The sequence below is a fragment of the Morus notabilis genome, unplaced genomic scaffold (assembly GCF_000414095.1).
Source record: "Morus notabilis unplaced genomic scaffold, ASM41409v2 Scaffold2202, whole genome shotgun sequence".
NCBI classification, from domain to species: Eukaryota; Viridiplantae; Streptophyta; class Magnoliopsida; order Rosales; family Moraceae; genus Morus; species Morus notabilis.
The window spans coordinates 23,352-45,647 of NW_010358156.1; the positions used below are offsets into that span (position 1 = coordinate 23,352).

At 35.7% G+C, this 22,296-nt stretch overlaps 4 protein-coding genes across 5 annotated transcripts; 2 read left to right on the forward strand and 2 right to left on the reverse strand.

Moving 5' to 3' along the window:
- Positions 1 to 2,594: 2,594 nt before the first annotated feature.
- LOC21389604 (ER membrane protein complex subunit 2) lies at positions 2,595 to 6,031 on the forward strand. The gene is made up of 9 exons (XM_024161553.1): positions 2,595 to 3,056; positions 3,458 to 3,522; positions 3,991 to 4,039; positions 4,162 to 4,256; positions 4,397 to 4,482; positions 4,573 to 4,632; positions 4,716 to 4,797; positions 5,315 to 5,428; positions 5,575 to 6,031. The coding sequence occupies exons 1-9, from the start codon at positions 2,870 to 2,872 to the stop codon at positions 5,743 to 5,745; spliced, it is 909 nt and encodes a 302-aa protein (XP_024017321.1). The 5' UTR covers positions 2,595 to 2,869; the 3' UTR covers positions 5,746 to 6,031.
- A 1,305-nt stretch (positions 6,032 to 7,336) lies between these two features.
- On the forward strand, positions 7,337 to 9,788 carry LOC21389605 (40S ribosomal protein S3a). The gene is made up of 7 exons (XM_010091957.2): positions 7,337 to 7,457; positions 7,585 to 7,632; positions 7,775 to 7,880; positions 8,546 to 8,683; positions 8,787 to 8,972; positions 9,069 to 9,269; positions 9,464 to 9,788. Exons 1-7 carry the CDS (start codon positions 7,447 to 7,449, stop codon positions 9,560 to 9,562), a joined length of 789 nt encoding a protein of 262 aa, XP_010090259.1. The 5' UTR covers positions 7,337 to 7,446; the 3' UTR covers positions 9,563 to 9,788.
- A 1,539-nt stretch (positions 9,789 to 11,327) lies between these two features.
- On the reverse strand, positions 11,328 to 16,492 carry LOC21389606 (CRC domain-containing protein TSO1). 2 transcript variants are annotated; one of them, XM_024161556.1, is made up of 11 exons: positions 16,265 to 16,492; positions 15,591 to 15,754; positions 14,728 to 15,499; positions 13,708 to 14,135; positions 13,544 to 13,618; positions 13,167 to 13,347; positions 12,799 to 12,894; positions 12,617 to 12,692; positions 12,284 to 12,404; positions 11,820 to 12,180; positions 11,328 to 11,504 (listed from the first exon to the last, which is right to left on the reverse strand). In XM_024161556.1, exons 1-10 carry the CDS (start codon positions 16,319 to 16,321, stop codon positions 11,820 to 11,822), a joined length of 2,331 nt encoding a protein of 776 aa, XP_024017324.1. In that variant the 5' UTR covers positions 16,322 to 16,492; the 3' UTR covers positions 11,328 to 11,504. The 2 variants fall into 2 exon arrangements, with proteins under 2 accessions (XP_024017324.1, XP_024017323.1); XM_024161555.1 differs by having other exon boundaries at positions 11,328 to 11,507.
- A 1,502-nt stretch (positions 16,493 to 17,994) lies between these two features.
- On the reverse strand, positions 17,995 to 21,532 carry LOC21389607 (protein NDL2). The gene is made up of 11 exons (XM_010091959.2): positions 21,319 to 21,532; positions 21,114 to 21,213; positions 20,877 to 20,974; positions 20,668 to 20,756; positions 20,054 to 20,114; positions 19,887 to 19,973; positions 19,379 to 19,456; positions 19,218 to 19,274; positions 19,039 to 19,094; positions 18,785 to 18,920; positions 17,995 to 18,615 (listed from the first exon to the last, which is right to left on the reverse strand). The coding sequence occupies exons 1-11, from the start codon at positions 21,376 to 21,378 to the stop codon at positions 18,376 to 18,378; spliced, it is 1,062 nt and encodes a 353-aa protein (XP_010090261.1). The 5' UTR covers positions 21,379 to 21,532; the 3' UTR covers positions 17,995 to 18,375.
- Between the last annotated feature and the right edge of the window lie 764 nt (positions 21,533 to 22,296).

Genomic DNA, 22,296 nt, shown 5'->3' on the forward strand with positions numbered 1-22,296 from the left:
GCAAGGCTATAAATATTTGTTGTGATATTCTAAATATTTTCTTTCTTCAATTTGCTGGGAGATGGGAAACAAAAATAAATTAACTTATTTTCAATATGCTAAGTAGATTGACTTCTTCTTGTGTGTGTTTGTTTAATTTTTTCCGTTATTTTTAAGGTCCCATTCATTTTACTAATTCGAGTTTTATTATAGTAAAAAATAATAACATCTAATTTTTTTGTTACAGTAAAAAGTTTTCACATAAAATCACATTTCAACTCAAATTAAAAACTTAAATTAGCGAACTAAACGAACCTTAATATGCATTAAACAAAATATACTTGTATTTTTCACGATTTTAGTTTTACTCTACGTATAGAATTTCATATATATATTATTTAGATTTTTCAGGGTAATGAATAATTTCTGGAGTTTTAAACCTTATTCATTAATTACAACTCAAATTTTATTGCTACAGTGTGATCTCTCACAAAAATTTAAATTCAACCAACTCAAGTTCTTAACTTAAGTCCTAAAATAAACACACCCTTAATTTTGAAAAATATTTTTCTTCTTTCATTGTCGTTTTTCCACTTTCTCGTTCTTTTTATTTGTTGTCTTTTATATATACAATTCTCGTTTTCATTTTTGGCTGTTGTTTTCTCCATTTCGTCTTCTGTCCGTACCCACGTAGTTTTCCTTTGTCTTTTATTATCCCCGTATCACTTTGTTGTTGTTTTGATTTTATCGTCGTTTTGAAGTCCAGGAAAGATGATCTAAACCGGAACCTTATGCAATACTGCTGTTTCCGGCCGACGGTGTCCACCTTTTTTTTAAGAACCAGATATTGAGGTTTATTTTCCTTGATACTCCGATTTAGGCGTTCATCCATCATATCTTCCTCCTGGTTAAATCTGATAACAAAGTAACCATGACTCAGGTCCTACTCCGTACCCATTTTGATTAGCCAGTCGCGCCATCAAAGTAAGTACAATTTCCACGCCCTGCCCTCCTCTTCTGTGACAGCTATTTCCTTATTGCTAATTATTGAAGTGAATGTCGCTTTTATAACTACATTGATGTTTCTCTATTGTTGTCGTTTATTGCCTTAGTTTGTCCATACCCAGTTCGTTGTACTCGAACCGTATCATCTTTTTTATTTGTTGCCTTGTTGGCGTCTTCAATATTTTCCGTTTCTCTTTTGGTATGTCGTTTTATAGTTTTATTATCGTTTATTTTATGTAATTTACCCAATTGTTGTCGTTTTTATTTTAGTGCCTTTTGTGAATATTATTGTCGTTGCCTCTGTTACTGTTGTTTATGAATTATGATTTAAAAGTCGTTGCATTTTTGTCGTAATTTTCCAAGTTGTCGTTTTCCCTCCTGTCGTTTTTTTTGGGTATTTTTTTACAGTTTGTGTCTTTTCCTAAGGTAACTGTGTCTGCATTTGTCCTCTCTGGTGTCGCTTACTATTTTTATTTTTCTTTTTATTTCCGTCTATTGTGTTAGTGTTTAGTTTAGCGATTGTTGTTTTCCTATTGTTTATCGTTTGTCGTCGTTTTGGAAGGGTTTGTCGCAAATTTTTAGTCCTTTGTCGCCTTGTAGTCTTTTGCTAGTTAAAAATGCACTGAATCCTTTAAAACAATAGTTATATAAATTGTTAAAAAATAAATAAAAAAAATAGAAGAAACAAAAACAAAAGCGGGTAAAATATCTAAAGTAAAATATAAGGAAAAAAAGCCTTAAAAAAAATTCACTCAATGAAGGGAGAAAAAACCTCTCGAAACGTTTCGCACATTTTCGCAACATAATTTTATGTAAAAGTATAAGTATACACATAGACATATGATTTTTTTTTTTTTTTTTTTTTGGTTGGAAGAGGCAACAAATTAAAAAGGCAAACAATTAACATTCTCATTTAAGTCGTGAAAAAAAGAAGAAGAAAAAACTGAAATCGACGCACTGCAATTGCTGACGTGACGTCATCAATGTATAAAACATTACAAAATCGCAATAAACTGCCTTTCAAAAAACAAAAACAAAAATGAACGAAACGGCTTTCTCCTTTATAATTTGAAGGATAATACTCTTTTGATCGTCGTTTCATTAGTATTGATGTCGTTTTTCCATTATTATTGCCGTTTTCCCTTTGAGGATTTTTTTGCGTCATTTGATTTATTAAGAGTTAAGAATGTAAGCATAAAAAGACACTCATTGCTATAATAAAAAGTAAACTCGTATGTTTGCTCATTCATAATAGATATGAATACAAACATTTAACATTTTTATTATTTTGAATATTCTCATATAGTTTACTTCAGCTTCTAAAAGTATCTCAGAATTTTTGTGTAGTTACACCGAAAGAAAGGTTCTTTTTACACAAAAATCAAAATTTACAATTACGCCTAAATAGAATTTCTTTTAAATCATTGCTTACATGTTTTTCTCTTCACTATTTCATCATCTCCATCGTGCCAAGTTCTTTTTTTTTTCTTACCTTAAAAAATATATTTTTTTAGAGGAAGTTTTTTTTTTTTTTTTTTTTTTTTTTTTTTTTTTTGCAGGCAAAATTTTTTTTGTTAAAAAGAGGTTCCAAACTTCCAATAGAATTGTGGTGGTTGGCCCCTAAGGAACTGGGGTATAAAGATCCAATCAAAGTTGGAGCAATCCAACGGTCAGAATGGTCCTATTAACACAATTGGGCCGTCAAACGCTACTAATGGAAGGCCGCGTTTGTCTATTCCAAATCACAGCTTTCTTTCCTTCAAACAAAGACTAGGCAAGACACACAAAAGTCCCCGTCGATAGATCCGAAAACCGGCCACTGAGAGAGAGAGAGAGAGAGAGAGATTTACTTTCATTGGTTCTGGTCTCTGCGAATTTGGAGAAGATGGTGACGAAGACAGAGGAGACCCAATTGGAAAGACTCGAGAACCAGGTGGATAATGGCGGAGGAGGAGCTTGGGAGTATCTCTGTCTGGTCGGGAGGCTCAAGCTTCGTCGTTCCGAGAAGGTTCTAAAGCATGGTTTGTCGATCTTGAACGATCCCAAAAAGCGATCCGCTCTCGGCTCGGAAGGTCAGTCTTCACCCTGATTTGTTCTTCCTTCTCGCTTTGATTTGATTCTCGTTTAACATCCATGAGAATTAAATATTGAATTGTGGTTCTGTATCTACAGAATTGGGTGTATCTGAATTATTCTTGATTCGATTGGGGCACAGTAGGAACTGTACTAGACAATGAAACAGTCTGAATTCATGTTTTGGAATTTCAGGGTTTGGAATTTCAGGGTTTGTGGTCAAAAGAGATTCTTAATCGATTATTCGAGAGTTGTATTATAAAGAAAGTGAAAAGGAGAAAGACGAAAAAATAAAAATAAAAACATCGTACGAATTGGGTTTTTAATATGGTTGGTTATGTTTTTTTTCCTAGCTTTAATTAATTTAGACTAACAAGTAACATTGAATCTCCTAATGCAGAATGGACTCTCTATGAACAGGTAGCAATTGCAGCTTTGGACTGCCAATCTCTTGATGTTTCAAAGGTAGAGTCTTTATCTTATGCTTTTTCGTCCTGAATTGTAATTTTTAGGCTTCCCATTTAGTTATTTTGATAATGTGACAGGAACAGTTAAGCATTAGAATAAACTGAATTCAAGAATAATCTGATGGAATGTAACATGTTGGTGGGGTACTTTATGAAAAATTTGTTATCCCTTTTGGATGAAGTAATATCTTTCTAGACAAGGGAGAATAGTAGAAAAAATCTGAACTTTTGTATACGTTGCCTTTTGTTTTCTATTTTGAGATCTTGTACAAGTGACTGATTGTTTTGAATAGTGAAATCTTTTTATGTTATATTGGTGTGATCGTTTGCATAAGTAGTTATTTTCATTCCCGCTGAAACAGTGGATTCGCCCATAGCTGACTTAATGTGACCCCGGTGAATTTGCTAGTTTGACTTCTATTTCTTGAGCCTTATACTACTATTTTCCTTCATAATTTACTTGCAGGACTGCATAAAGGTTTTACGAAAGGGATTTCCAGAGAGTAAAAGGGTTGGTAGGTCGAATTAACATATCACCAATCTTTTGTTTATATGTCTCCGTTTTAACAGGAAAAAATAATAATAAAAAGATAGCCTCACACAAGCTTTTCTTATGTGATATTGGCATAAATTACAGGTAGGCTAGAGGCAATGCTGCTTGAAGCAAAAGGATCCTGGGCAGAAGCAGAAAAGGCGTACTCAAGCCTTTTAGAGGATAATCCTCTTGATCAAGTAAGTTGATTATTCATCTCGAAATGATAGAATCTATTTCCTAAAGTGGACATCAAATTATACTTCAAATTATACATATGAGAAATGTTGGAACTATATGGAGTGTTGCCTAACTTTTAGTTCAAAATTTTCCTTTGTAGGTGGTACACAAGAGGAAGGTAGCCATGGCAAAGGCGCAAGGTGATATTTCAGGGGCCATTGAAGGCCTAAATAAATATCTTGAAATGTAAGACAGATCTTAAAGTCTTTTCAGAATTTAGTGATTATATGCAGAGGAAAAAGATTGAGCTCAGGAGTTTTTTTTTCTCTCCTACAGATTTATGGCAGATCATGATGCTTGGAGAGAACTGGCTGAAATTTATGTTTCCCTTCAAATGTCAGTATTTGTCTGTTCTTCGAAGTTGATGTTCTTCCCTGTTGCCACTTGCCATGCCAACTGATAAGCTATGTCTATGTTAGGTACAAGCAAGCCGCTTTCTGCTACGAGGAGCTGATATTATCACAACCCACTGTTCCATTGTATCACTTAGCTTATGCTGACGTGAGTAGCTTTTTATTTATTGGTTCATGTGTCTCAGTTTACATCACTATCATCACATTAAATTGCATGTTTACTTCACACGAATGGTAAAGGGAAAGAGAGGAGTGTTTCCCTTTCCTATCTAGTCATGCGTTCATTTACAAATCATGAATGGTAGTTTGGGCCAATGTTGGGAACTAGGAAAGAGAATGCCAATCCTAAAACTCTCTGGATATTGTTTACCAGTTAATGGAAATGAACACTAAATTTACTTATATGCTTTTTACTTTTATGCATAAGGGAATTGGAATTTTCCAATTAATGTCATTTAGTAGTTAAACTAAATAAATAAGGCTAGGCTTAACTAGAGGTTAAATGGGGAATTGGATTGTTTCCAATTACACATCCTAATAGATGAGTAAACACTAGGAAGGGATACATCCACATTCTTATTCCTTTACTCTCTTTTCCAAACGCATTACACATCCCCTCCTACTTGCTCTCGATTGTTGACTTTTCCTGTTTCGATGGTCAATAGGTACTTTACACTCTTGGTGGACTAGAAAATCTACAGGCAGCGAAGAAGTACTATGCTTCCACTATTGACTTGACTGGAGGCAAAACTACTAGAGCGCTTTTTGGTATTTGCTTGGTGGGTTTCTCTTAGCTCTTTTATTTCTTGATGCATCTTTTTACTTTCATGTCATACTTATTTGGTTCAATTATATGGCCTCTTGTCCATGTTCATTTCCTGCCAACTGGAATTACTGAATCCAAGTTTAATTTCCTGTCATCCAGTGCACTTCCGCCATTGGGCAGCTCGCGAAAGGACGGAACAAGGAAGAGAAAGAGAGCCCGGAGCTACAATCACTGGCAGCAGCAGCCTTGGAGAAAGACTACAAACAAAGAGCTCCAGGGAAGCTCTCTCTGGTTACTACCGCCTTGAAAAGCCTAAAAGTTTCATCATAACTCTATTGAAGCTTGTTACTAGTACTGCCCTGCTCCAAAATTTTGGCAGAGTTTGATGATGAATGTCTTAGAATTAATTTGCAAGAGTCTCGTATTTCATTTCAAAGGACTTTCTTATTTTCTTTTCTTGCATTTTATTCCTAACGAACCAAAGTTGGTATATGGGTGTGTTTTTTGGTTTATTTAGCTTATTGGTGGCAGACTAGGCTTGTACAACTTCTGGCATTCTGGGCCATTTCAGACATTTATTCGATAGTCACTTATCTATCCTCAATCTTTTCTTATGAATTTAATCTTGTATTTCTTTGAGGCGAGATTTAATTGGTACAGGTTTCAAAATATTTACCGACCTAACCGTGGACGCTAATTATTTTTTGAACGAACTCGGCATCTCGTGGACTGTAGTGGAGTTAAGTGTAGAATTATAAGATCCCGTTTATTTCACCGATTCGAGTTTTGCTACAGTAAAAAATTCTAAAAAACAGTCAAATCATAATTTTGTTATTATAATAAAAAGTTTTCATATAAAATTACATCTCAATTTGAATTAAAAACTTGAATAAGTAAAATAAACGGGCCTTAAATATTCCTGCAATCACTTGCTACTCATGTGATGTTGTAGTCGGGATGGAGTCAGATAGCTTTATACTATTGTTGGCTTCTTCCATTTTTTTGGATGAACTTTTTGTTCTTATTTGTGCATGCGCATTTTAGCAGAAGTCTTTAGAAGGTTTTCCGTTCTAAATGTTTTTCTGTTCCAGTTTTCTTTTGTTTGATTCAAGTTTTTTCTCACTTGATCAAGAGCAACTGCTGCACCGAGGAGATGCTTATTTGGGCTCATCACAGCTCAGATGACGACAACAGTCATGCCACCCATCTAACCATGATCCATGGACCAATCCAAGCCCAAACCATTTTCCAGTAATTTAGAGGAATGTCCCAACATAAACATTTTATACCTTTTTATAGCAGTTACAAGGGATTTATCTCCCTTCAATATTAATTAAATTAACAACTTAAAAGAGACAAAATTCTACCTTAAAAATAAAATGGATAAATTCTAGAAAAATGACATGACTTGGAGATGCAAATTAAGGATAAATTTTTTTCTCTCTAAACCTTTTTTTACCTATCATCTAAAATTCTAAATAGCGAAAACCAAGCCTCCTCCGTATATTATCTTTTTATCTATTCATTTATTCAATTCATTATTTTTTTGCGGAAAAAATATTCAATTCATTTTTTTGCTACTTTAAATAAATTTAAAAATCAGTACATCCAACAGCATTCCTTAAATAAAAATTGATGCCTCATAAAAAGAATTAAACAAAGTTTATGATCTAAACTCACATTTAACCATTTTCAAAAAAAAAAATCTTTTTAACCATTTTATTTACTTTTTTTTGGTGTTAGGAAGTGTGTGCATCAATGGGTGAAAAGAAGTTAAAACAAACGGTAAAAACTAAAAGGGAAAAATGAAAATCAAATATCTTCAGGGTTAAAAAAAAGACAAAAGTAGTCGCGTGGGCTTTTCGCAAATAAACCAGTAAAAGAGTGGCACATATATAAAGCAAGAGCGACATATAAGAATGCTTAGCAACTGGCGCTAGGGTTTGTCTATTAAGCTGCTTCATTACAGTCACTGCCTCCACCTCTCCAACCCAAACCCTAACCCTAGCGCATTCCTCTGTCTCTGCAAACATGGCTGTCGGGTACATCTCTTTGCTTCTTCGTGTTTTGATGTATCATTATTCGTGTTTATGTGCAAATTTCTTATCTTTTTCTGAAATTATGGTTGTTTTTTGCTTTTCTTTGCTGAACTCGTGATTTGGTTTTCAGGAAGAACAAGAGGATTTCGAAGGGTAAGAAGGGAGGGAAGAAGAAGGCGTAAGTCGAATTTTACAAACCCTAATTTTGTTGGATTAATTTGATGAATTTTGAAGTCGATTTTATGTTTAAATTTTTGAGCTTTCAATTGAGAAAATAAAGCAAAATGAAATGTCAACCTTGAATCTTTAAAATAATACAGCGCCGATCCGTTTGCCAAGAAGGATTGGTATGACATCAAGGCACCTTCTCTTTTCAACCAAAGACAAGTTGGCAAAACCCTTGTCACCAGAACTCAGGGAACCAAGGTTTCTCTCTCCTCTATATGTAATTTATACATTTTCTCTGATTTTCTAGTTATTATTATTTTTGTTGATTGGGGCTCATAAATAGCCTGATATCTATTGGTGATTGGTTGTGAGTGTCATATGCGCCTAAAGCTACAAACTTTCAATCTTGTTTAAGAAAATGGCGGGTCTTTATGTGTTAAGAGTTACGAGCTTTATCTGGTGATTGTTGTTTATGTCTGTATTGGTTTGGTGAGTAAGATCTTTTGAAGTCAATTGTTTATTTGTTTGAGAAAATTTGAAGTGCTCTCTACCGTTTGTGAGAGCCACTTGCTATTGTTACACTCTATTGAGAATTTATTACAAATGGAAATCTGAACAGCTTCTGCTCTGCTCATATATTTAGTGGATAGAATACATGTTTCATCACCCCACGTCACGATAACGAGTGTTTTACTGAATTCTGGAAAGTCCCCTTAAAAGACTTAAGAACATGAAGCTGGATTGAAAAACTTGATGAAATACTAAGCTGTACTGGCGTGCTGTGTCCAGTTTATTGTTCTATTTAGTTATGTTTCTAGAAAATAAGCTTTTCTGTTAGTGTTGAGCGGTAAATTGGATTGTGATGAGCTAGTAACTTTTCGGTTTTGCATCTATGGATGTCAATTTGCACATTCTGTTAACAGATTGCTTCCGAAGGACTCAAACATAGAGTGTTTGAAGTTTCGCTGGCTGATCTTCAAAAGGATGAGGATCATGCTTACAGGAAGATCCGTTTGAGAGCTGAGGATGTGCAAGGGAAGAATGTGCTAACAAACTTCTGGGTAAGCTCCTATATGTTCATTGCATTATTTTGTTTTTGAAATAGGATTATATTGTTTTTCTTCTGTGTGAAGATGAAATATATTTATTCTCAATCATTTACAGGGAATGGACTTTACCACCGACAAGCTGAGGTCACTTGTGCGCAAGTGGCAGACACTGATTGAGGCCCATGTAGATGTTAAGACTACTGACAACTACACCCTCAGGATGTTCTGCATTGCTTTCACAAGAAGACGTGCTAACCAAGTCAAGCGAACCTGCTATGCCCAGTCCAGCCAGATCCGCCAGGTTTGAATATAATGTTCCATTCATTCAACTACGTTGATTACTATTTACTTTTAGATTGCCACAAGTAACATTTATTTTCTTCTTGGCTTATGTCAGATTCGTCGCAAGATGAGAGAAATTATGATCAACCAGGCAACATCCTGTGACCTGAAGGATTTGGTTAACAAGTTCATCCCTGAGATGATTGGTAGAGAGATCGAAAAGGCAACATCTAGCATCTACCCGCTGCAGAATGTTTTCATTCGTAAAGTTAAAATCCTTAAGGCTCCTAAATTCGATCTTGGCAAGTTGATGGAGGTATTTACCATTTTCTCCCCTGTATACGGTTCCATTTTTCTGAATTCTATATTATCGGACGTTTTATCTTTATTCAGTCTAGAGATGGTTCCTAAATTGGACGTTAACTCATAGGTTGCTTTTTGCTAGTAATACACTGTTTTATGGGTGTGCTTTTGTCTGGATTCAAAACTCGTTTATTTGGTTCTGCTTAGGTTCACGGTGACTACTCAGAGGATGTTGGCGTGAAGGTCGACAGGCCAGCCGACGAAACAATTGTTGAGGGTGAGGTCACCGAAGTTGTCGGGGCATAATGAAACAAGAGTCTCTTTGTTATGAGCAGGGAATATTACCTCAGTTTTCAATTTTGTGGATTTTTATTGATGAGTAGAATTTATGTTGATGAGATTTTGCTCGTACTAGACTGAATGCTGAATGCAGAGCATATGTTGCGTAGAAAGTTTTATTGGACAAGATCGTGTACTAGCTGTGCGTTTTTGTTAATTATAGATTCCATTACATGTTTGGTGTTGAGAATAATTTGCAGTGCTTGCTTAAAACTAATGCTTTGGCATTTTTATAATCATCCCGCAAATTCTGTAAGATATGCGGCTGATTAGTAAACCCTTAACATCCCGTAGGCTAGTTTTTTTGGTCGTAATTACAAAATACGTATCTCGCTGCATTCCCCCTGTTAAACAATTGTCGCTGTTTTTGGTCGTAATGCTTTGCTTTTTATTATTATTATTTTATTATCGTTTTCCATCTTTGATGTCGTTTGGAAGCTTTCGACTTTTGTGTTTTTTAAAATTTGTCGTCTTGTACTTAGTTTTTATTACGTTTCCATTTTTACTGTCGTTTCCTTTTAATTTTCGTTTTTATTTAAGCTTTTATACTTATTGTAGCTGTCGTTTTTATTTTATGTTGACATCCTAAACCCCCAACCCCACCCCCACAAAAAAAAAAAGAACAAAAAAAAGAGAAAACAAAAGAAAAACAATAACAAAAAAAAAACCTGACACCTTACATTAGTCAAACTAGCTAAAGGGAAGACAACCGAGATCCCGTTAGTAGTGGCGACTGAGAGCGCATTTGGGGGTTTTGAAGAAAAACAAACACGAAACTGCGTTCCTCAACAAAGTGTGCACGTCTTTTTCACTAGGTTTCATTCGATTTGTTGTGGATTGGATAATGGAAAAACCAACAAGTCAGGTGGAAAAGTATAGCATGTTGGTGAAAGATTAAGCGTGTTTGTTTTGCTCGTTGTGAGAAAACATAATAGTATAAAAAGTTAAATTTAATTTTTTTTTGGAGAAAATATTATAACAAAGAATCTGAGTTGTGATTCGAATGGTAAAATGAACGAAATCTTGTTTTTTAATGGTTTGATCTGGAATGGGAGCAATTCTATGTCATGTCTTGTAAAATTTTTAATGTGGCCAAGCATAATTTGACTATTAAAAAATTAATCCAATAGTTAAAAATAACAGTTATCGGTAGAACAAAAACACATCCTGCTGTAAAGATGGGAGTTTCTCTAATAGTCCGGCCTATCAGTAGTTTCAGTTTTTAATCGTTGAATCTAGTCAATCACATCAAATTAAAAAAAAATATACAAAACAGATAAATTTTAATATAAATTTAACTACTGAAAAATAAGTGACTATCGATATTCTATTTTTATAAGAATTGCCAGAGAAAGTCTCCGCTAAAGATTACCATAAAGATTCCTTCAGGTTAGATGATTCTTACACTCTTTTTTAAGCAAAGCACATTTTGCCCTCTAATGTTTAAGAAAAGATTTTCATCTTCATTTTCTTCTCCCGACTTCCTTATTGCAATCAAAATTAAATATCAAATTAATTTTAAAAACACTGGCTATCTAATTTAGAAAAACTAATATTTCCTCTAAATTCATACATTGCATGCTCTAAAAGCACTTCTGATTCTGAAGGAAAGAAGAAAAAAAAACAAACAACAAAAAAAAAAAAAACTTAGTTTATTATTCCTACAAAATTCCTGCAGGTTACTAATTCATCTTTAAAATTAAACCCTAATTTAAACAAATTTTAACCTGGAAAAACGAAAATAATCTTAATAGGAATTGCTCACTGCTGGTTGGTGATAAGGTTGGGTAATACGTGGTGATCCGCACATGCGGCGATGAGGGAGGGACAGCATTGGGACGCGCGGCAGGGCTCCGACCGGTGTGCCGGGCGACGGCTGAGGGAACATCTCAACTCAAAAGTGTTTTTGCTGCTGCACCAAACCCATAATCTTGAAGTAGAGAACATAAATAGGCAATTCGATATGTTTTCTGTTTTATCTTCTCCCAAGCATCATATTAAAGAAACATGTTCAAGTTCAACGACAGTACTAGACACATAACCTTCACCATCTCTACAACTACATATAATCAAACACTAAACGTATTAAAGCTAAAGTCAATTACCAACCAAAAAAAAAAAGAAGCTAGAGGAAGATTTTATGGGATTCGAGCCTTGCACTTGAAGCTGTACTGCCGTATTATTAAATGCAAGTAGAGTAGGAGTGGTCAACAATACCATATACCTAAAATTGGCTGTGTTCCTCCGGAAAACCATCGCTATCATGGTGGCTTGAAAGCTGAGGAAATGCTGGTATGGACCTCAGAATCAGCTTCCGGCCACTCCTCCGGGCCGTCAATGAGCCAAACTCGCGATAAGGAGGTGAGACTCTTTTAGAGTTTGGAGAGGTTGACTTGACCCCACTAGTTTGTGGGCAACTGCTTTCCAGTGTCTCAAGAGTTCCATCTTCAGGAATCATTTGCAGATGAGACTCAAAGCTGATCTTTTCACGATTTTCTCGGTTGCCCAATTGAGGAGATGATCCAATAGAATACAGAGAAGTCCGGGGCTTCCTGCTAAAGTTGAGTTGCTGTTGATTCGAAGGTCTGCAAAAGAGAGGGGCTTTTAAAAAACTGTGGATAACACATCTCAAAATTTTGAAACAACAAGGGTGTTTTCAGGATTAAGAGTTCCAGTGGAGTGGAAAACCTGCCAATCTCGGACGGTGTTATAGGGAGGTCTTGGTCCTTGGCCATCTCTAAGCTGACATCGTGTGCATGCTTTTGATAGGTTTCCAGTTTCGGCTCCTTGAATTCAGTTTCTTCAGTTCCTGTTGGATCAAGATGACAATAACTGCAATTACTAGGAAAGCTACACTCGCATTAGGTAATATAACTAGACTACGGTATGTCTTGTGCAGTTCCTTTTCCTTTTCCATTTAATTAATCTTTTGACAGCTCGCTCCTTCAATCCTTTGCATTTAGGTTTACTTTAACTCAAACATTAGAGCATTTACAGAAGACGAGGTATGGGAATACTTACCAATGTCACCATCCTTCTGACCAAAAGTGTTTTTACATCCCACACATCTGCAGCCCATAGAGCATCCAACACCACCCTTGATACATAAACACAAGTATTCATATTAGCCGATTAAAACCTAACAGAAAACAGAGTTTGTATAATTAGCTTTAAAATGCTTGCAGAATACTTTTGGGCAGTACCTGATAGCATTCACAATACTTTTTTAAGCAACTTGATTTTCTACAATTGCACCCCCTTTTATGTCTAGCTGAAGCTGGAGTTCCGTTTATTTCTTCCTGCACGGAATGAAACCACAAGTGGCATGTGAGAAAATGAACAGGGATATTGCCAAAGAACTTGTTTAGAGATCTTTGGCATCAAACAGCATCACAACCCAAACATCGCCCATAAATTATGGCAAGAAAATGATGCAATTATCTCATAGCAAGGTCCTTCTTCATTGAAATAAGGGAAAGGAGATGGGTCGTCATGCTATTTGATGCCTCTTGAATCTGATACTACGATGGCCTATTGCATAAAGTATTTAATTTCAAGGACAATTACTAACCCCATATTCTGAAACAGCATCGACACTTCTTATCACTTTGGGAGCAAATGCAAGTGGGTTGCGTGATTCAATCTGTTTACGAGTCTCTAGAACAATATTTTCGTGAATAGGCTTATTAAGGCAATCTTGACATGAACAAGGCTCAACACAGTAGAGACCAGCAGCAAAACATTCGCAGTAACTGCATTGCAAAATATGACAGAGAAACTATGAGAATGATATGAGGAAAATGTTTTAGTACAGAACAATTTAACGTTTAATTCAGTCAAAAAACCAATCCCAATTGACACAGACGATTTGACATATTCAAATAACAAGATTATGCACATTGGTCCTAGATACCGATTGTGGTAAAAATATTAAATTATAAAACTTACAGTTTCAAGCATTTTGACCTCTTACAGTTACAGCGCTTGCAAGCCAAGTCTTCTCCAACTTGTTCGGACTTACACCTGCAAGATGAGAAACATCAAAACAGAATACCAAATCTAAAACGCTAAACATAAAAGTTGAGTAAAGAAACAAAGTATTTCTAACATGCCTTTTGTTTCGAGGACTGGTATGCTTTAACTCTTCACCTACAAGATATTCAGAGGTTTGGTAAGTAGTTTCTGTGACTTGAGTTTCACCGTCCCAGGGAACCAAAGCTCTCTCCAAATTATCAGGTGGAACTTCAGGCAGTGCAAGAGAACAAGGTTTCATTATTCTTGGCGTACTTATTAGTTGACTTTCAGAAGCCCAATTCTCATTACTAACTAGACCATCATTTGTACTTGCAAGAGTATTCAAGTGCAAACCAATGCCAGGTAGCTTGGAAAAAGAATAACCGCTCAGTGCCAATTTATCATCAGAAGTAGCAGCTTTATTATTAGACTGTATTGAATCACAGATTGACTTCCTTTTATGAGATTCTGCTCTTTCAAAAACCAGAGAGCGCCTTCTGATTGTGCGATGCAACTGAGAACTAGGCTGATATGGTCAAACAAAAGTTAGTCTAGCCTAAAATTAAGTAAATAACATATTTCACTAAGGCTGTAAAAAGAAAATATAGCAATTAATTCATTATGTAACATTAAAGATCAATATTAATACAAGCTGTGCGTCCAAAAAGGATACAATCTACTTTAGTCATCCCCTTACAGTGAGAACGTATGAAAAATCAAATTTAATCACTAAAAAGCAAAGCAGAGCACACCCAAAAAAAAAAAAAAAATCTAAGTTGATTCTGAGTTGCGATTTTATACCAAACAAAATCATAATTCATAATTTGATTTACAATCTGACTTTCTATAGAAAAGTTTGTCACTCACAAAGAGCCTGTATGCTTTATCTTGCTTGTGCCTTACGATGACTTTTTGTATGGTAGTTTTATAATGCTAAAGTATAAGTGTATTTAAAGCTTCAACACGCTAGTATGATCTATATTGATGAGATTCAGAAAACCCGAAACTGGTCATGCTAGTCGTCATTTCAATTACACAGAATTACAGACTACTAAGCCTTCACATTCATCCTGTGATTTATGGATATAAAGTTATAAGTAATAACACAAATATGTTACCGTAGTGCTGGAGTTGATATACTTTTGACTCTTGCCGTCAACCAAATCACTTGAATTGCTAACAACCAGCTGATTCAATAGGGTGCTAGAGAGCATTGCTGGCGTTTGGTCCGTTTCCTTCACACCTACAATCCCTTCTGGCTGAATACCTGGTGCCTTCATCCCAAGTTGTTCACTAGAACCAGTAGGGAAAATGCACACTGTTTTTCCACGATCATTATGATTGCTATTGTCCTCTAGAACATTTGAGACCAAAGAAATCGTACCAGAATCCACCATTCCCAACTCCTGCTCCTCGGAGTGGTCTTTAGTGATTGGCAAATCCAAACGAAGCAGATTATTGGAATCAGATATCACATTCACCCAATCGCAACCTTCTAGGTCTTTGCTTTGCTCAACCCGACTGATCTTGCGCAAATCTTTTTCCCTCTCAAACAAACAGTGCCCCACTTTGGAATCATCTGTGACAGACTGAACAAGAGATGCCCCTGTTTCCCCCGCCTCCAACATAACATCTCTATGAACAACACTAAGAGGTACTGGATTGTCATCGGGACTACCGCAATCATACTTCAAAGTACCTGGGAATTCAACTGCTAACTCGAAGTTTTCAGTGGGTTGCTCATCATTAACCTCTCTTGCGGAATTCCCAGAATTTAAATGTCCCAGCTGCTCTGATTGACTAGCAAGTGAAACTCCTTCAGTTGTTTTGATGGCATTTTCAATTTCACTTTGAGAGGACTCGGTTTTAGATGAGTCCAAGAGGTTATGCCTGATAAAAAATGGCAATATTGAAGCACTAAGATTATAAAGGTCCACCCACATTTTTGTGCAGCAAATAAAGAAAATGAAAAAAAATATACCTTCTAAGCGAAAATCTAGTTTCGCTAAAGGAACTAATCTGCGGTGAAGTGAAGACAGACGGCGGAGATGCAAAATTTAATGAGTTCAAAGTGTGATTGCTATGTCCGGATTTGACTGGCTCAATTGGAGAAAGGTTGCTAATGTAATTGAAGACAGGAGAGTCCTGCAAGTGGGCAAATTTTGGAAATCAGTAGTGCATTACATTGTCATCGCAAACAGAAATAATCAGGAACGATTTAGAACTAGAATCTCACATGCAGCTATAAAACAAGGAAAAAAAAACCTGGAATGGCTTAGCCGCTCAAATATGGATAGACTATAAGTAAATTTTCCGTTTATTGCAAATAATCATAACTATAGATCACAGACAAATAAACATCAACCAAAAAGACAACCCACTTAGTAATGAATAACGTCAACAAAACAAGATACCTGAGAGAAGAGCAATGCAAGCTTATTTGAGATTAAATACGTAATTTGGCTCCAGTAAAACCCAAAAAGGGGAAAAAAATGAAGAATCAAGCATGTACAGAGAAACCTAAGTGCAGAAAATGGGATTCGGAGACTAAAAACTAAAAGCAATAAATTGATGTGCAAAAAAGGAAAAGCATAAATAAGGAAGGAATTTCCAGCGAAACTTTTGGGGATGGATTTTAGGGCAAGAAGCTTTGACCTCGAATTGAGAAGAGAAAGGAGTAGTGGTGGAATGGCTCTTCACTGGAGTGTCCATGGCCGAATACAAAGCTCCGATTCAGTACTCTTGCACCACTTCATCCACATTCTCTCTCTTCGTTCTCTCTCTCTATCTTTCTCGCACTTTCTCACTGCTCTGACTCTTTTTTCCTTTTTTTTCTCTCTCTCTCCTCCACTGAGGTACGAAATGAAAGTGGGGAGGGGCGCGAAGGCGGGAAAGAGTGTTTTCTTTTTTTGCTTTTTGTTTTTCATTATTATTAACAATAAATAGATCAATTAAAAAAATAAAAAAAAGGAAATAGCTTTAAAGAAAGAAAAATAAAAATAAAAAAAGCGGCCACTCTTCTCTTCTCTTCTTTCTTGGGGACCACAGTTGTGTGTTAGGTGTCATGTGCGGCCGTTTTACTTCTCCGTTCTTTTTGGCCTTTTCCCTTTTTTTTTTTTTCCTTTTATATTTTTTGTTCTTCTTGGAAAAATTATCTTAAATGGCTTAATTTTTAATTGTTTAGTAGGTAAACGATCGCGTGTTTTACGTCGCGTTTGTTACGTTGTAGTATTGGCATGTGAAAATAAGGTATAAAAATATCCTTTGGTTCTACAAATTCTATAGAAAAGTTCCACTCTATCATCAATTCGCCAATTAAATTCAAAATATTCAGCTTACCTTTAATTATTTTATAAAATAAATAAAACTCCACAGGTAACAAATTCTTTAACATAAAAATAATATACATTTAAAAAAAAATTGTTAAAAAATGGGGCACATCGAGCACACTTGCCCTTAGCCACCTTGAGGGGTTTAGCCCCCTCGCACACCATCACAACAGAGGGGTCTCGCTCCTTTGTCCTACCGAGGCAAAGAGGTAGCTATGTTGGACGTGACCATAGTCAACAACCACCTTTGTTTCACAATGTATTTTTTCATCATACGGAATTTTAGAAGGACCGTCCGTAACTGTCCGAAAAAATTAAACTTGTGCCCGTTACTTAAACTTGTCCACCCGAAAAATTCGGGACCTTGAACAGGCTTTGAGCAGCCCGAGCCCGCTCAGGCTGCCCAAATATTTAATATATATATATTTATTTAATATTTTATTTTATTTTTTATAATATTGTGTATATATATTATATATAATATTTTTATTAATTGTATTTGTATATAAATAATTATTAACTTATTTATTGTAAAAATTATATTAAAACTATAATTAAGATTAAAATCAACACACACTGTTAAAAAATTTCAGGCAGGTCACTCATGCGGACTTCAAGTAATGAATTTTCCACAGTAGCAGGCTTGTTTTTTTGCTTCATTTTCGGGCTGCCTGAGCCTAACCTAAAACTTAAACGGGCAAACTTAAGACCCTGCCCGCCCACCCCCAAAATTTTTGGGCTTTGGGCAGACCCGCCGCCCGTTCTTCCAGCACTATCATTCATCTACACTTTCTTTCTCTTAACTCTCATAATCAACAACCACCTTTTGTCTCATTCTCCTTATTCTAGTAAGGTCGAGGCAGAGCCCACGTAGAAATTAAAATTGCATTTCCTTTCAATTATTTTTCACCAAAGTATCGTAGAGCTGAATCATGCATCCCTTAATAAACTCGGAAGGTAGAGAACTACAAAACTAGAACTGCTTACAAAGAGAATCATAAACAATGAGAAATAAATATCAAAATGTCTTCCATAACAGAACGACAGATGGTTTCGCGGTAAAGTTGTCACAGGAATTATACAAGTAGAAAGAGAGAATAGTACAAAATGAATGATAGGTACAGAACAAATCCCCTTCCCTTCCCCCTCAAAAGAATTCTCCTACTTTCACATTTGTAAAACATTCCTAGTTTTATCTATCTACATTCAACTCTAAAATAAATTCATTTAGTCAAAATTTGAAGCTAAGCTATCCCAAGCAATACAGCTAAAAAAATTTTGCTACTTAGCCTACTTCCTCTAAAGAAAATTATACAACTATATAATGAGCTATATATATGTATAACGAACGTGCAAAGTTGAGGTTCCACACCCGTGTTGTGAAGTGGCATAATGTAATTTAATTTAATAGCTTTAAGGATGTAATCTCCTTGTTTGTCAAATAGCAGTGTCTGCCCGGGTTTTGATGGGTTTGAGCTTGATTCCCAGACTCTCTGGAGAAAGAAGTTCTGGCGCTATGCATGAGCAGTTTGACGGGCTGGTGGGGTTCGAACCATTACTTGACGAGGTAGCAAGATGTGGTAGTCGGTAGAAGCCGAACCCCATCAGGAATAACTCAATAGGAACTACCATGGCGTATGGGTGCTCTTCTGTGACCAAAGAGCCACACGCTTGAACCTGTCAATGACACAAATAAAGTCAGTTAAACAAGCATCTTTTAAGAATCGGGAAACCGTTCTTCGTAATTTACATAAGATTTTGATAAAACAAGAACATGAGAGTAATTGCATAGGTTTTGTAGCAAAACCGTGATGGTAAAGAAGAAAAAGTTTGAAGATAGTCTTACCTCTACGAGAGCACAGCTCTTTTTATCCATTTTGGCACTCATGTACAACGCTTCAGCATGGAATGGACTACTTTCACCCACAAAAATTAGTGTCTTACATTGCAACTTCTTGAATCCCTCCGTAAGGTCGTGCCTCCTGTAAAATAAATGCAGCCAAGACATTCCTACAAGTTGAGAATCCGTATTTTTGGTCCATGGTAATTTGACATTAAAGAGAAAACGTGAATTGGAACTTGGAAGAGACAAGATATTACTCATTGATTGCTTGAAGGAAACGCATGACATTCAAACTCTGTCTTTCGTCCAGTAACTGCAATGATATGTCATAGGATGATCAATGGCAATAAAACTCATAAAATCACCACTTCATTGACTTTATCAATGCTACTTATAGAACAATGCAGAACATATTATCGAAACCGAGGCTTCTTACCCTTCGGCAAGCTTGTATTATGTCCGATTCTGCACCATGCATGCCACATCTAAGTTCCTAAAGTAAGAGACATGAAATTATTTTTAAAAAGTTCCTAAAAAAATAAAAGGACCAGGATAAGGGTTAAAACCACTAATGAGAAGGTAAGTTGGAATAGGTACCTTGCTGAAGTAGCGCTGGAGGAGGCATTCCTTCAATACACCAGACATGCCATAGAAGTATAACAAGTTCATCAAGACCTGAAACGGCACAATTGAGAAAATCTTAGGAAAATTTAACAACAATCACGCCTCTATGGTAACATCCTTCACGAGGAATGAAAGACTGTCGAGACTCAAAAAGTTCTAAACTTTAACTAGCCAACTGGCTCTCCATAATATGGAGTGGGACATGTACATGACATCTTCCCCTTTTTGTTATGTTTAATATCATACGCTATCATAACAGCAGAAACACAGCTATAAGAAGGCGGCTTGTGTCATACAGTGAGATTTTGATTAACTAGCTAAGGTCGTGCTTATATAGTTCCGAGCGGGGAACATGTAATTACATTCATCTTCATTATATCAATTCCATGTGCAATAAAAGCAACGAGTTTGATTACTGCCTCGATTCTTTTACATTCTAACAGGTGGTAACACTTTGTAATAATGAATAGGAGATAACAACCTTGTTGTAAACCCATTCAGTCCACGAAGGTGCTTTGCATATGGGAGATACAAGAATCAATCCTAGCACCCGTTCTTTGTACTTCATCTGCCAAAGATTTAAATAACTACTTTATCAAATAAGACCAAGAAAGTTCTTCAAAAGATATCGCAGTATTCGTGACTTACTGCAAAAAGAGTAAGGATGTAAGCACCAGCAGTTACGCCGAAGCACATGACCTCTTTCAACCTGATTAAATTAGAGGAGAAAATGTAGAGCTAAGAAAATATGCAATTTTCAGCCACAAAAAAAAAAAAAACAAAACCTGCATTTGAGAACCACAGTAAAGGACACCTTTTGGATCTGGCTATTAAGATAGAAGACTAGAAACAAGAATACAATATAAGGTATATACTTAATAGTACTTCTGCTATAATTTTATAAATCAGGCGACACCCTTTACAAGATGCACCATAATGAATATTCAAAAACCGCTAAATGACACTTGTTCTGTTTTGAATGACACAAAATAACTAAAAGTCAGACATCATATGAACCCAAATGGATAATGTCTAACACTAAACATTTGGAAGCATTGGGGTGTCTTTATTCAAATAGATTAGTGAATTTCAAGTAACATTAAGCATGATTTTCAAGCTAAGCATCAATGTTAATAAAGTAAACCTTCCTAGTCTTAACTTTATCCCTTCAATGGCATCCAACATCTTAACGTGAATCTTATCCTCTGGGGCTATATCAACTAAAAGCAAAACTAGCTTAAAAGAATTATCAATGGAATTACCCAAAGAAATCGAGCACTTCAACAACCTGGTCTGCGAGGTCATCGACGCTAAGCAAGGGAACATCTGAAGAAATCACATCAGCTCCTAACTGCAAGGACTCTTAAACAAATGGCAAGAACAAGAAATCCATTAAGATTTGCCAACATTATCATAAGAACAACAATGAATAGAGAGAAATACAAACAGAAATTTGATTCTTGACTCTGACCTCATGACCAGGGGCATCAATGTGGTAAATGCAGAAGTTATGAAGCAGCAAAGAAGCTGCGTCCTGGCAGAATAACAGACCCTGGAAACAAGACATATCTGTACATACAAAAAAAAAAAAAAACAATCTTTCAAGTAATACTTGAGACATTAATGACAACTTAAACTGCCTTCAGAAACTAAGTTCAATTATTTTGGATTCAGAAGCTATAAAAAATAAATAAATAAAAAAGCATACAATTTAGAGCAACATCAGAGTATGTAATCAGAGCAGGCTTTTCTTGATCCCCACACACAAAAACTGAGATTGAACCTTTGCTTGTTTTCACTACACATTCCTGCAAATGTTGTTGCATTGCAGATATTAAAACCAAAGATGAGAAATAAAAAAATAACACAGAATTAACAAAACCCATTAAAGAAAGATATAAGTGTTTGATTACCTTGCCTCCTAAAGGAATCAAATCAATGTCAATGGAAACTGAGTCGCTTGACTCGCCCATGACTCGGTTACCAACATAAAGTAATGGGTAAAGATATTTTTTTGAATTTATTTCTCAACCGACGAAAACACAAAAGAAAATAATCTTTCCGAAAGCGTGCACTTCTCTCCGCCTTCTTCTTGTTCTTTTCTATTTCCCTTTCTCCTGATTTCAGTTTTCTTTCTCCTTCAATTTCCTAGAATTGCGGAAACACCCTCGAAACAGTACCGAATTTACATAACTTGGAATTTCTCCATTCGGTCAGTGTGACGATTTTGTCCCCAAGTCAAGGCTTTGACTTCTTGTCCTTTTCATCATTTGGATGAATCAGGTGACCGTTGGAATGGGCATAACGGTCAGTTGGCGCGTACCTTATTCTCTGCCCACAAGAAAATGGGCGATTCTGAGATGGCACAACCGACAGGTGGAAACGACGTCGTTAGTGTAGATGATGAAAGCGTACACGTGGTTAGTTAAATATAATGGCGTGGGTTATTTACGTAATTTCGCGTGAAGCATAATCCAGCTGTATGACACCTGGAAGCCTCAAAAAAGGAATGCTCAAGAATTAATTCTATCGTTGTGCGCCAGCTCATCGCTGTCCATGTTTTACTGACAGTTCACTAATTATACTGATTCAAGTTTTGTTACAGTTAAAAATTTTTAAAAATAATTAAATTTAATTTTTTTGTTATAATAAAAATTTTTACATAAAATTACATCTCAATTTAAATCAGTGAAGTAAACAAGCCTGAATTACTGCTTTGGTGTAATTTTTGCTGTAAAAAGAAATCGAGTTTAGTTTTACTTTTAAAAATAATAATTATATCAATAAAAAAGTCTCATCCATGCTGAAATCTTGGGACTTGATTGGTCTTTTACTGACATGCAAAACGCGTTTTGAGAACGTTAATCACGGCCATTTTATATCCAGACCAT

What these genes read in the sequence shown, in the direction of transcription:
- LOC21389607 (XM_010091959.2), bottom strand. Translation starts at nt 21,378, where the DNA reads ATGGGCGAGTCAAGCGACTCAGTTTCCATTGACATTGATTTGATTCCT. An exon ending in TGATTCCTTTAGGAGGCAAG is followed by an intron (nt 21,214 to 21,318) that starts GTAATCAAACAC and finishes CAACATTTGCAG; the next exon opens with GAATGTGTAGTGAAAACAAG. An exon ending in AGAGCTGTGCTCTCGTAGAG is followed by an intron (nt 18,616 to 18,784) that starts GTAAGACTATCT and finishes TGTCATTGACAG; the next exon opens with GTTCAAGCGTGTGGCTCTTT.
- LOC21389605 (XM_010091957.2), top strand. An exon ending in ATGTGCTAACAAACTTCTGG is followed by an intron (nt 8,684 to 8,786) that starts GTAAGCTCCTAT and finishes AATCATTTACAG; the next exon opens with GGAATGGACTTTACCACCGA. An exon ending in ATCTTGGCAAGTTGATGGAG is followed by an intron (nt 9,270 to 9,463) that starts GTATTTACCATT and finishes GGTTCTGCTTAG; the next exon opens with GTTCACGGTGACTACTCAGA.
- LOC21389604 (XM_024161553.1), top strand. Translation starts at nt 2,870, where the DNA reads ATGGTGACGAAGACAGAGGAGACCCAATTGGAAAGACTCGAGAACCAG. An exon ending in AATCTCTTGATGTTTCAAAG is followed by an intron (nt 3,523 to 3,990) that starts GTAGAGTCTTTA and finishes ATTTACTTGCAG; the next exon opens with GACTGCATAAAGGTTTTACG. An exon ending in CGCTTTTTGGTATTTGCTTG is followed by an intron (nt 5,429 to 5,574) that starts GTGGGTTTCTCT and finishes CCTGTCATCCAG; the next exon opens with TGCACTTCCGCCATTGGGCA.
- LOC21389606 (XM_024161556.1), bottom strand. Translation starts at nt 16,321, where the DNA reads ATGGACACTCCAGTGAAGAGCCATTCCACCACTACTCCTTTCTCTTCT. An exon ending in AGGTCAAAATGCTTGAAACT is followed by an intron (nt 13,348 to 13,543) that starts GTAAGTTTTATA and finishes TTTGCAATGCAG; the next exon opens with TTACTGCGAATGTTTTGCTG. An exon ending in AGTATTGTGAATGCTATCAG is followed by an intron (nt 12,693 to 12,798) that starts GTACTGCCCAAA and finishes TTATGTATCAAG; the next exon opens with GGTGGTGTTGGATGCTCTAT.